Source organism: Arabidopsis lyrata (assembly GCF_000004255.2).
Source record: "Arabidopsis lyrata subsp. lyrata unplaced genomic scaffold ARALYscaffold_5, whole genome shotgun sequence".
NCBI classification, from domain to species: Eukaryota; Viridiplantae; Streptophyta; class Magnoliopsida; order Brassicales; family Brassicaceae; genus Arabidopsis; species Arabidopsis lyrata.
This window is the reverse complement of record NW_003302551.1, coordinates 19,888,259-19,900,308: the sequence shown is the minus strand read 5'-3', so window position 1 is coordinate 19,900,308 and position 12,050 is coordinate 19,888,259. Positions and strand designations below refer to the sequence as shown.

Below are 12,050 nucleotides of genomic sequence, written 5' to 3'. Positions count from 1 at the left end.
ACAGCTCTTAATAATATAACTTATTTATACTTTGTTAACTTGCTTGCAGGAAACTATACGTAGGGCCACAGTAGCTAGACAATTTGTACCTGCCTTTGTAGGAGTTGCATTGGAATGCAAGGTAACACTTAGCTCACAATAGTTTTCCTCTAACTTTTCATTTTCATATTTGTTTGCTTAGTCCTTTTTCTTTTCTTTTCTTTTTTTTTTACTCTTGATGTACAGTCTCTCTTGGATGGCATTTTAGAATACCTCCCTTGCCCACTTGAAGTCAACGTTACTGCGGTTGATCACGACAAATATGAAAAGAAGGTAAAGAATTTTGGTTCTGAGCATTAGTGTGTTTTAAGTAATTTTGAGTGGCAGAATTTTGGTTTCTAAATATTAGTTTGATTTAGGTAATGCTGAGTGGAAATCCAGAGGAATCGCTAGTGGGATTAGTTTTTTCATCCGAGGACTGTTTAGAAAAACAACATTCTCCAATGTTTTCATACATAAGGTAGAATTTCTCCGATTGTTTTACAAGTGGCAGCTAGTTTCTTTAGTAGTTGTTGTAGTTTGGATTTTCAAGTGTTGACAAGTTCTGTTGTATCTGTGATGAATGGAAGGCTATTCGAGGGTTTGGAAAAAAAAGGGTCTCGTATTCTAAATGTCACCACAGACGAAATGTTTGAGGTAAGCTATCTTCCATTTAGATTAATTCAGAGGCCTATTTGTTAAACTGACATATGATAATCTCGTATGAACACATTGCACTTTATAAGGTATTTTGTCTCAGGATAATTTTTGTGTACTTATGCAGATAAATCTCTTGTTCCGTGTGTCTTGGGATGGGCTAAAGGTTAGCAACTTTTGAAAATTATTACAGTGATCATTTGTAACTTGGGTGTTACTTTGAGTGGAATAAAATACACTTTTTGTACTTCAATATCAGGAAGTTGAATGTGCACTTGCAGGAGATATTGTGGCTACCTCTGGTGTATATTTTGCGCCAGGTACAACAAAAATTTCTTAGAAGATTTTGAAGATCTGTTTAAGTTTGTTGCTTGAGTTTCTAATTGAACCGTTTTTTTCTATTCCTAGGTGACACAATTACAGTTGGGACCGTCGACTACTCCATTCCATGCGCAAGAGGTCTGTCCCTCCGTCCGATCGAAGTGGGAGCTTTCCACAAAATGTTCAGTCTCGTTCTCGGAGGGAGCAGCTGCTGCATTAGGACGGCGGAGTCTCTACATTGTGTCAGCATAAAGACAGGACTGGAGATGGCAATGAGGCACAATCTGATCTCTGCTTATTGCCAAAATCGGAAGCTTGAGGGCATGATAGAAGTCTTGAAATTTACCGATGATTTCAACAGGAAACTTCTCAACACCTTGATACATGCCTTTGCTAGGACATACCCAGTGTATTCGCTTATGTGTTTCCGGAAGCTTCTTCATGTAGGTTCACCTACCAGTGTCTCATTCAGGGGTTTGATTAGAGCATATCGGCTAGTTGATTTGACAGCTAAGAGGAGATTGGAATTAGCGAATGAGAACATTATTGAGTATATGAAAACTCATAAAGTTCTTGTTGAGAGGAGACACAAGGTAGCATTGGTCGACATGATATTAGGAGGTGGGTTGATAGATGAAGCACACAAGAAGATGAAGGAAGAAAAGCTACATTTAGATGAAAAAATAATTACCTCTTTCCTGCACGCCTACACAGCTACTAAAGATCACACAGTTCCAAAAGAGAAGGATCCAGTGAAGATAGAAAAGAAGCTCAAGAAGAACGTGGCGCAATGTAAAATTTTTGTGGCTGAGTTGGAAGAACAAGGAATCCACTACACAATTAACGAGTCTCTTCGAAGTAGGCTTAAAGAAGCGAAAATCGTACTCGGGTCAAATGTTTTATCTGGACCAGAATACAGGTTGATTTCTATGTACAACAGCTTATTCTGTTTCATGAATTGAAAAATATGAAACCTGAAAGTGTCATGTGTTTATTTGACAAGAATTTTCTTGTTGTAGGTTTGTCTGTGGGAGAGAGACAGATGAAGAAGTTCCAGACTGTTAGAAACTGCATGAAATAGCTGGGGAAGAAGCTCTTTTGGGTGGAAGAAACTGCAGAATGTTTAATTTTTAGATGGAAAATTACGTTTTGTTGGGGTTCTGATGGACGTGATTTAGTTCCCATAGCAATATTTTGACATCAATTTGTCTATCTGTCATCAGGGATTTATGTTGCAGAAACTTTATAACAATTGGGATGAATCGGATTTATGATGATGAGGATATTTTGCACAGCATCACTTTATTGCTTCTGCTTGTCTTTACTTTGATTGTCTGTGTTTTAGGTGATCTTCTCATTAGATAAGACATGGAAAGCTCCTGTTCCATTCTCTTTATCGGTTTCTGATGATGAGGGTAATTTGTATTGCACCACTTTGGTGCTTTTGCTTGTCTTACTCAGGTTGCTTGTGTTTTAGGTGAGGCTTATCATTAGAGGAGACAGGGAAAGCTGTGGTCGTACCAATGTAGGTAAAAGAAAATCTATTATACCTTTTGATGTTTTGCTTTTTGGTTAACTAGATAGGCCCTGTGATGTTACTGTTGAAGTGAGTCTTACATGAAGATTAGACGGGAAGGGGAGGGTCTATCATGGTAGTTGTATTTGGGTTTTATATGCATATGTATTCAGGCATGGGTGGTGTTTCTTAATGGCATCGCCATGGGAGATGTGTTAGTTTACTGGAAAAACTGTGGGTAATGGACCAGTCTAAATGCTAGATCTCCACTTTTCTTCATTATGATGCAGGCCTTTTGTTTTTCCTCCCTCACTTACCCTAACAATTAGGTATGCTGGTGGTGTGTTTTGAACTGCTTAAATGGTTTCTAGGCTTCTGATTTCTCAGTCTTATTAATTTCTGGAGAGCAACTTAATTGGATAATTAATGACCATAGAAATTGCTGGATCTAAATGGAAGGGAAGTTTAAGAACAAAACTACTGATATTGACCTAGTCAACCAACTTGACTTTTATTTCTTCTTAAATATTTTCTTGTTTCAAAGCATATATCAGAGAATACGCAGAGGAAGGGTGTAACTGGTCTGACTGGGATAGAAATTTAATGGGACAGAGAAATTTTGGCATGTATTTTCACCTTTTTCACTATTAGTTGATGCACTTTTCTCAATATTTTGGAGCTAAAGAGCTACTAATCTTGTGTGAATTGACAGGATCAGACTCATGTGGTGGGTTTTGGGACTACTCAGTCGGTACAACCTAAAGAAGTGTCCCTCTCTATCTTTAAATTGCTCTGATGGCTGATCCGTTGTTTGAGAATCTTCTGTGGAGTTGGGCTGCATTATATACCGTAGTCTAAGGTAAACTCTCTTTTGGATGATCTGTTTTGATGTTTGCATAACAAAAATCTTCGGTGTTCTGGTTGGGGCGATGGTCCTTGTGTTGGTGGTTGCAGACAAAGCTATGTGGTAGATACAGAGTCGCTATGTGTTCTAGCTTGATAGAGGGTCTGGTCAGTTTGCATTTATCCAACTTTGGCCAAATCTAAACTGTGTCCTAATTGTACGAGCAGGTCAGAGCAAACCAAACCAATCAGAGTATTGGTCCCGAAGAAGTCGGGTTTTTGGGAGTAAACCTAGCTGGCTAATGCAGTGCCGCACTCCCTTGCTCACCTCTTTCGTCTTGCGGGACTCGGACAGAAACGGTTCTGAAAGTAGATAGGATGCGGTTAAAAATCAAATTGGCCAAAGTAAAAGTAGTAAAGCTTTAACTAAAAGACATTATACGGCGCCGTTTCTTCCAAAAGAGAAATGAGATGAAACATGACCCATTTATTTCGGCCCATAAACTGCACTTCGAGATTACAGGTAGAATAAGCTTTTTTTTTCTTTGACATCAAAAATCAAAATCAAAACCACGACACAAGACTATCATATTTCTAATATAACATATTTTTAAATGGGGTTGACAAAAAAATAGAAAAATGAAAACATTTTAAGATGTGAGATCATTTCATTTCGTATCTTTCGTGTATTAGTAATGTTACAAGTTTACAACATGTCGTCATTCTATATAAACAAAGTTCCATTTTGGGTAAATTACAAGATGGGCCTGCAGAAGAAGGAAGCAGACCTAATGTAATCGTACTTTTTTTTTCTTTTTTTTTTCGCCAATGGAATCGTACTTTATGGAACACACACCGCGGTGGATTTCATCCTTTTTTTTTTTTTGTCAACCGCTTAAATTAAAGCTCAAAATAGCCATTTTTGGGGAATGTTGTTTACATATGTGATATGAAGCGGTTCGGTACGAACTTGTCGAGCCAATTTATCCGCTTTTACATTTGCGCTACGAGGAATTAAAGATAAAGAAAAGCTTGAAAATTCTTCCATGTCACTCTGAAAGTCCTCCAGATACACTGTAAATGTCGGTCATTCGGTTGGAGAAGACACCATCTTCACCAAATCTGAACAGTCTGTAAAGAAAGCTACATCTTGGTTGTCAGCACCAATCATACACTTCATCGCCCAAAGAAGAGCTTCAACTTCTGTATGTAGAGGAGATAGACTTCTACGGATGTTGGCAGCTCCCATGGTTGGCATCTCTCCATTTGATGATGTACAATACCATCTTGTTCCTGAAAAAGTATCGGTTCCTTTCCATGATCCATCTATGAAACAACGATATCCTGAATAATTAGGCTCCAATGAAATTTCCCTCACTCGGTTTCGATTTTCATTATCTAAAAAACCATGGTTATCAGTATGGAGCTCAGTTTGAGCTAGCTGCCACGATTTCGCCTCTTTCTCCGCTAAACGTAAGACCTCTAATCGATCTTTATCCACATTATCAAAGATTTTTTCATTCCTTACTTTCCAAATGTACCAAATTATCCATGGATCTCACCTTCTCTATCCTTGTTAGACTCGATATAGATCAGGGAAAAAAGAAAATAAAATAGAGTTTAGTTTCGTACTTTTTCTCGAAACCCTAAGAGCAACCCCAACGCAAGAGAGGAAAAATGAGTTCCTTAAAAACGAAAATATTAATATTTTAATTGTAAAAATATATTTTAATTATTTTTAATATATGAATCAGTTGTAAAATGACATCTGTCCAGTTTTTGTTAGGTTCGTTTCTTAGTTAAGAAACATTTTCTCTTTTATCTCTTTCTCTCTCCAACTTTAATTAATCTTAATATTATTTAAATTATGAGGGACTCTCTTCCATCCCTCTATTGGGGTTGCTCTTAGGGCATCAGCAATGGTGTATTTGTAGAGATAGATGTTAATAAATTTATATTAATATAATAAAAAAGAGAGAGAAGAGAGAGATAGAGAGATAGAGAGAGATAGGGAGTGTGAAGATGAGAGAAGAAGAGCTTACCAACCAAATGCTCCCACGTGGCTCACATTCGGGTGTTATCCCACACTCGAACTGTGTAACTTTTCCAACATTTGCAATATTTTTTGTTTTAAAATTACTCACACTCTCGGGTAAAGAGTGTACCACTGCTTGTGGTCTTAGGTGGTCATAATGTCTCTCCTCAGCCTCCGCCTCCACCTCCGCTCCGCCCTCTCTTTCTCCTCTCCGATCTACCAGCTCCGCCGCCAAGTCTCCTCTCTCCCCATCCTTCTCCCATCTCAGCCACCGCCGTCCCTTTCCATCTCCCGAGAGATCCGTCGTAACCACCCCTGACGCCTCCGACGAGGGCTAAAATGGAATGGTGCGCCACCCATCTAAACACCAGAGTTAAGCTCATGATCAAGATGTTAAACCTCAACGACGCGGCAGAGCTCTCGAGTTACGCCATCTTCACAAAACGCCGTCAAAACGTCACCACAGAGATCTGCGAGGCCATAATCGGTGCAATGTGCAAAGCCAAGCGCTACAACGACGCATTAAATCTCTTCCATTACTTCTTCAACGACTACAACCTCAAACCCAACATCTCTTTCTGCAATCATATCATCGGAGCCCTTTGTGAGCAAAATCGACTCCAGGAAGCATTTGCCCTGTACGGTCACTTATTGGAAAACGTTCCTTTCCTCCGTCCAAACGAGGACACATACCAGCTTTTGGCCAAAGGGTTGGTTGATGCGGACAAGCTTTAAAGCGCTCTGAATTTCGTCAGGAGATTGATGAAGAAGGAAGAAGATGTGGGTTCCTCTGTTCTTAACCATCTGATTCGCGGCCACTTGAAAGACGACGGTGATTTCACTAGTGCCAAGAGAATTTTTGATGTGCTAAAGCGGAAACTTGTCTCCTCGGGGGATGCTCAAGTTTTCGACTTGGTTTTTTCTTTCCTTGAACCCCCTTATCCCCATCTGCATGGACTTGGCTAGTAGTGAAGCACAACCACTCTTTCTTTCGTTAGAGAGTGCTACCCTAGAGTAAGATGAGCGACCCCAGTGGAAACGTGGGCCCCAAGGAAAAACCCTTCACTAGTCAACGAAGTGCATCAACGGATGTAGGCCCTTTCCGTCGGAGCTTCATGGGTGTTGCCCTGTTCCCCAATCAGATATGATATTTGGATGTGAGCTATACTCCGCGAGGAGCCAAAGGGGCGTATGGCCTTGCCATTGAACCTTTCTTCCCGTGTGACTAGAAATGTTCAGTGAGTGGGGATTACAATGAGATTGCGGTCGTGAAAGCCACAATCATGGAGTTTTGGTTTGAGCAAGGAAATGATAAGGAAGCTATTGAGTGTTACAGGACTCTGGCGCCCAAAAATTTCAGAATGAACGCAAAAACGGGCAATACCCTTTTGCAACTTTTCCTTAAGTACGGCAAGAAAACCGAAGCTTGGACATTGTTCAACCAAATGCTGGAGAGACGCAATGCTCAGCCATCGGGTTTCGATTCGGAGACTTGTAATATAATGGTGAACGAGTGTTTCAAGTTGGGAAAGATTAGTGAAGCAATCAAGACCTTTGACAAGGTAAAGACTGTTGAGGATGATGAGTCACAACTATGTTACGGCAACATACTCGCAAGATTCTGTGAGCAGGGCATGTTGCCAGAAGCAGAGACTTACTTTGCTGAGATGTCCTCTAAGCAATACCTAATCCCTAACATTCCTTCGTATCGAACAATGATCGATGCTTATTGTAAGGCTGCAAGATTTGACGATGCCTTCCGAGTGTTGGACCGAGCAGTGGAAGCAAATCTAAAGTGCGTTGCCACTTTCTCTTGCCTCTTATATTGCTGATATGCTTATGGTAAGGCTTTGATACTCGGCCTGTGTAGAATTCATTACCACTATCATTTATTATCAAAACGTTCGTGTTTTTCTTTCAAATGTTATAAAATGTTTTAACTATTAGAGATTTGACTTGGTTTGTTTATTTGGTCATCGCAACGCTCAGTACACACACATATACCTCAATCTTATAAAAATGTAACAATTAGTTCATAAAGTACAAATCTGTCTCCAACGTAGATAGTAATAATATGATACATAAATGTCTCTTTTTTTAGATCAAACACATAAATGTATCTTAGATAAGGAAATCTCGGCCAGTTATTGATGAGCAGTGAACGCGTCCTGAAACGTGACCCAGAGAAATATCGGCAATCTTGTTAACAAATCGGTGAGCATCATCGAATCTCCCTGCTTTAGCAAAACCATCTACCATCATTCGATGTATCCATATATCAAAATACCTGGGACTTCTATCGGAGGATGAGAAGATTTCGTTGAACATCTCCTCTGCCTCAGACATCATCCCCTGTCATACATCCTCAGACATCACCAATCTATCGACTAGGGTCGTGTAACACCCAGCCTTCCGGGCAAGCTCCATGGCTTTGCTAATCTCCCCCGTTTTGAAACACTCGCGGATCATTATACAACGAGTCTCTCGATCCGACAACTCGTATGCTTCATTTTTTTCTATGTCGCTATTCCACACAGCTTTTCGAAGAGCGACCAAGCTTCCGTCTTCTTACCGTACTTGAGCAAAACTTCCAAGACTGTGTTAACAGTGTCCGCAGGCTTATGCCCAATTTTGGGTTTCCACTTAGCTACCGTGCCTTGCTCATCATCCTTGTCTTGCTTCAAACAGTAATACAGAACGGTACCATTCCATGGCTTCCTCATCTTTCCCTTGCTTAAAACAGTGCTCCATGTATGCCACTTGCGACATCTCAAAATCATGGTCTGAATAACTCTCATCACGATGCTGCTTCAGATCTTGGAAAAGTTCATTTGCCTTGTCCATGTTCCCATGAGCCAAAAAACCGCGAATAAAAACAGGGTACGTGGACCCGCCAAAGAAGAGACTGTAAGCTTCGTCGACTCTTCCGGCATCAATCAACGCGTTCATCAAAGGGTAGTAATCTGGAATAAAATGAGCGTAACGGATTGTGCGGCGGTAAAATCGAATAGCCTCGTCCAGACGACCTTGACTGCTAAGAGCAAAGACGACGTCACTGCAGCAATCGCAGTCTGGTTCTACATTGTTAACGTTGAAGAAGTAATGGAATAGCTCGTATGCCTCCTCATATCGTTTCTTCCTGCACATTGCGCCGATGATAAGACGGCAAGTCTCGGCGATTTGGGTTTTGGTTTTCAGGTTTTTAGTGCTTTTGGGAACGGACAAGACAGCGAGACGCGCGTATTCAGCGGCTGCGTCGAGGTTGGATAGATTGGTCAAGGCCTCAACTTTGGCCAAAACATGGGAGGCGGTGTAATCGAACTTGGATATGAGATCAGTGGGTAGCGTCAGGGGAGGTGAGGAAGGGTCTCTCGGAATGGCGAAGGGGAAGGTGGCGGCGGAGCTAGGAGTAGTATGGTTTTGGAGGGGGAGAGATGAAACTTGGCGGCGGAGCTGGTAGATCGGAGAAGACAGAGAGAGAGCGGAGCGGACGCGGAGGCGGAGGAGAGACATGACCTAGACTACAAGTTAAAACAAAACACCTGAGATAAATGTTAGTCAGGTTTTTTACCATTTACTTTTTCCACCAGTGCAAGTACGATACCATTTAATTACTGCCTTAATAAGGCCCTGCTTCCTCCTCTAGCAGGCCCATCTTTAATTTTACCAAAATTGGAAAATTTACTTACTCTGATCAAAAAATCTAATGACAAAATTTGGTGACCGGATTTGAGTCCTTGCCTTCGAACGGCTTTTTTCTCCATTTTCTTTCATTTCACTCACCTTATTTCGTGGCTAGGTCTTTAACCGAACCGGTTCACATGTAATTTTAGTAGTGAAGAAGAAGCTATTTTTCTACTTTATGGGCCCAAGAATATGGTCACTTTAATATAGTCTCTTGAAATCTCATCTACTGGGTTATCATGGTCCTCTCATCTTATGAAACAAAACTCTTGACTTTTCAGATACAATTGACCTAAAACCGTCTCTAGTCTTGAGTTTCAAGGGAAGAAGAAAGTAAAAGAGTGATCGGGAAAATGCTTTAACTCAGGTTTTGTTTTTCCGCTTCTTTTTAGGTTTGACAGCATCTTTCAGTGTCATCTCTCCATCCTTGTGTTTTGTATCCTTCTTCCCTAAATCTCCGGTTACTTCCTCAACTGAAATCTCACCACCATCCTTCTGCGCATTTCCAGAGCCATTCGTTTTCTTCTTGCTCGATGACTTAGTAATGGAATCCCCTGATTAAACAAAACAGAACAGTATCAGTTTAGCATTACTCGAAGAGACACGAGATTGGGAGTGAGAAGCAAAAAACAATACTTTACCTTCTGAAGCAAGAGAAACTTTCAGTGAATCAACATCCATAGCTTCTGAGTAAGGGTCCCTGAAAATTGTTCCACAACAGAGATTTTGAGAAAAAAAAAAAGAACCACAAGGAGCCATGGAGGTTCCTTCACAAACCAGAGAATGAAACATTGAAGACTTTACCAATTTGAGGGACCGCCTTTAAAATTGGTAGCTTCTTGTTCCTTACTGCTTCTTAGTTCCTCTGGAGAGAGCTTTAGTCTTTCAACATGTTCCCGAGATATCTCTGCAGCTTTTTCCTGATCTGAGGACTTCCTATATTCCTCCTTCACAGCTACAGTAGGTCCAGAAACTTCAGATTTAGCCAAAGTGGGATGTCGCTTTACCTTCTGTAAGCTTCTCTCACGGTTATATGCTTCAACCTACACCATAATAACAAAGCACAACAAACTGTGAGTTGTTGAATATTTTTGGATTCAAAAGAAATATGCTTTGGATTTTAGAAACCTTACTTCTTCTCTAATGATCTTTGTTGTTGCAGCAGCTCTTGAAGAAGCAAGACGCAGGCAATGAAGAATTACACTCTGGTTCACGCCTTCTTCCCCCGGTTTTTGGATTGCGCATATATCGCCATTGGCATTAACTGTCACAGTCATTCTCCCACACATAACTGCTTCTTCAACATAAGTTGGGTCCATCACCTGCATATAACAACACATCACACTTTATATCTCAGAAAAGAAAAAGTAAAAGCAAACTAGATTCTCACTAAAATACAACTGTTTTTACCACAATGTTGCCTTTATTAAAAAATCCAAACGTGAAGGCTATTGGGAGATGATGTATTATCAATGGAAGTGGTTCCCTTTCCTGCAAAAGAAAGTAAAGATAGAGCAAACAGTTGAAGTTAAGAACTGTCTTCTTTACTTAACAAATTCTTACAAGTTTCTCTAAACCGAAAACATATGACTAACCTCTGGTGGATGTATGATCACTTCTTGACCGTTCTCTCCTCCTACAGTGCAGTCGGGTCTCCTAAACGTCATGAGAGCTGCTAAAGCAGCAATATTTGCAGCATCAACCAAGTTCCTATACAAGAGTGAGTAATAAAAAATCGCATAAAAGATTATTTTAAACCAGAACCTTCAAGGAGATATACAGTAGCCAACAAAACCTACCCTCCGTTGTCCAAGATATGAAGATCAATGCGAACAGACCAAACCATCTTTCCAGCTAGAATGCAGAGTGACTCGGTATCTACGGCACGGCTTTCTCTGCAACCAACACAAAGAGAAACTTAGCATTACTCCAACCAGACCAGCCAGCATTTTTTTTGCAGCATCAACACAGATGATCCAAAAGAGGCATTTACCTTAGACCACGATCGATAATGCGTCCCAACTCCACAGCAGATTCGCCAGGACGACCAGGCTCAAAAGACGGATCAGCCATTGGAGAAAACTCCGTGAAGATAGATAGAGAACCTTCATTAGGTCTGTCTTTGTAAGGTTGTACCATCTGAGCAGTCACAAAACCCATTACATGAGTCTGACCAAGTTGAACTTCCGAGCTACCATATTCTCTGTTAACTCAAACGAGATTAAAATCTGCCTTTAGTTACAAATATTACAAACACTAAAAGAAAAGCATGCTAGTATTCGTTCTAACAGAGGTAATAGAATCAACAAAGCTATCTACATTCAAAGTTATCACAAAACTCAGCAATCAACAAATCCTACTAAGTGCGGAAACGGTATCAAGAAGCAGAAGACAACGTGTAAGTAAAAGGAATGTGAGCACTTACTTTCCAAACTTAATAGTAAGCTTGCGGTAATCATAAAGGCCACGACCATCGACTCTGAGCTCAGATTGCAACGCAGTTTCCACGAATTTACTTTCGTTAACAGTCAACCTCCACATATTAGCCAATCTCCCCTCCATTATTCTGCTATGACTAGTAACTAAAAATCAAAACTTTGGGCAACCCGTTTGCAAAAACAGCAAATTAAACACTCTAATCTTAGAAACCTTCTCTTAGGCTTAGAATCAACACGGTAAATTAAACCAAAAACGCACCTATTGGAGCAAAGAGATGACAAGAGACACTTGGACTTTCTTCTTTCTTTTCACCTCCGGCTAAATAAGAAGAAGCTACAAAGATTATAGGGAGCGGCGGCGAAATCGGACAAATATTTTTTTTTATCTATCTCTCGGCCTTAACAACAGTACATGTAACACGGCGGCGATTCAGAGTAAGCTTGGTATTGGAAGGAAACAGGTAAAACCACTTGTGAAAAATTCGAGACGGTGAGAAATATAACTAGAACGACGTCGTTCCAGATCCAACAAAGACCG

At 40.5% G+C, this 12,050-nt stretch overlaps 3 protein-coding genes across 5 annotated transcripts; 1 reads left to right on the top strand and 2 right to left on the bottom strand.

Annotated features, from left to right (window-relative positions):
- The first annotated feature begins 53 nt into the window (after positions 1-53).
- On the top strand, positions 54-2,296 carry LOC9314406. The gene is made up of 8 exons (XM_021026583.1): positions 54-121; positions 226-312; positions 399-499; positions 609-675; positions 803-841; positions 935-995; positions 1,084-1,915; positions 2,016-2,296. Exons 3-8 carry the CDS (start codon positions 402-404, stop codon positions 2,059-2,061), a joined length of 1,143 nt encoding a protein of 380 aa, XP_020882242.1. The 5' UTR covers positions 54-121; positions 226-312; positions 399-401; the 3' UTR covers positions 2,062-2,296.
- Positions 2,297-8,054: 5,758 nt separating this feature from the next.
- LOC9312630 (pentatricopeptide repeat-containing protein At3g60960, mitochondrial) lies at positions 8,055-8,903 on the bottom strand. Its single transcript, XM_021026255.1, has one exon. It carries the CDS (start codon positions 8,901-8,903, stop codon positions 8,055-8,057), a length of 849 nt encoding a protein of 282 aa, XP_020881914.1.
- A 362-nt stretch (positions 8,904-9,265) lies between these two features.
- On the bottom strand, positions 9,266-12,019 carry LOC9312629 (exosome complex component RRP45B). Of its 3 annotated transcripts, none has more exons than XM_021026582.1 (10): positions 11,772-12,019; positions 11,500-11,669; positions 11,068-11,277; positions 10,874-10,969; positions 10,670-10,784; positions 10,485-10,565; positions 10,208-10,396; positions 9,879-10,117; positions 9,716-9,774; positions 9,266-9,628 (listed from the first exon to the last, which is right to left on the bottom strand). In XM_021026582.1, the coding sequence occupies exons 2-10, from the start codon at positions 11,634-11,636 to the stop codon at positions 9,438-9,440; spliced, it is 1,317 nt and encodes a 438-aa protein (XP_020882241.1). In that variant the 5' UTR covers positions 11,637-11,669; positions 11,772-12,019; the 3' UTR covers positions 9,266-9,437. The 3 variants fall into 3 exon arrangements, with proteins under 3 accessions (XP_020882241.1, XP_020882240.1, XP_020882239.1); XM_021026581.1 differs by having other exon boundaries at positions 11,500-11,649; XM_021026580.1 differs by having other exon boundaries at positions 11,500-11,640; positions 11,772-12,017.
- Between the last annotated feature and the right edge of the window lie 31 nt (positions 12,020-12,050).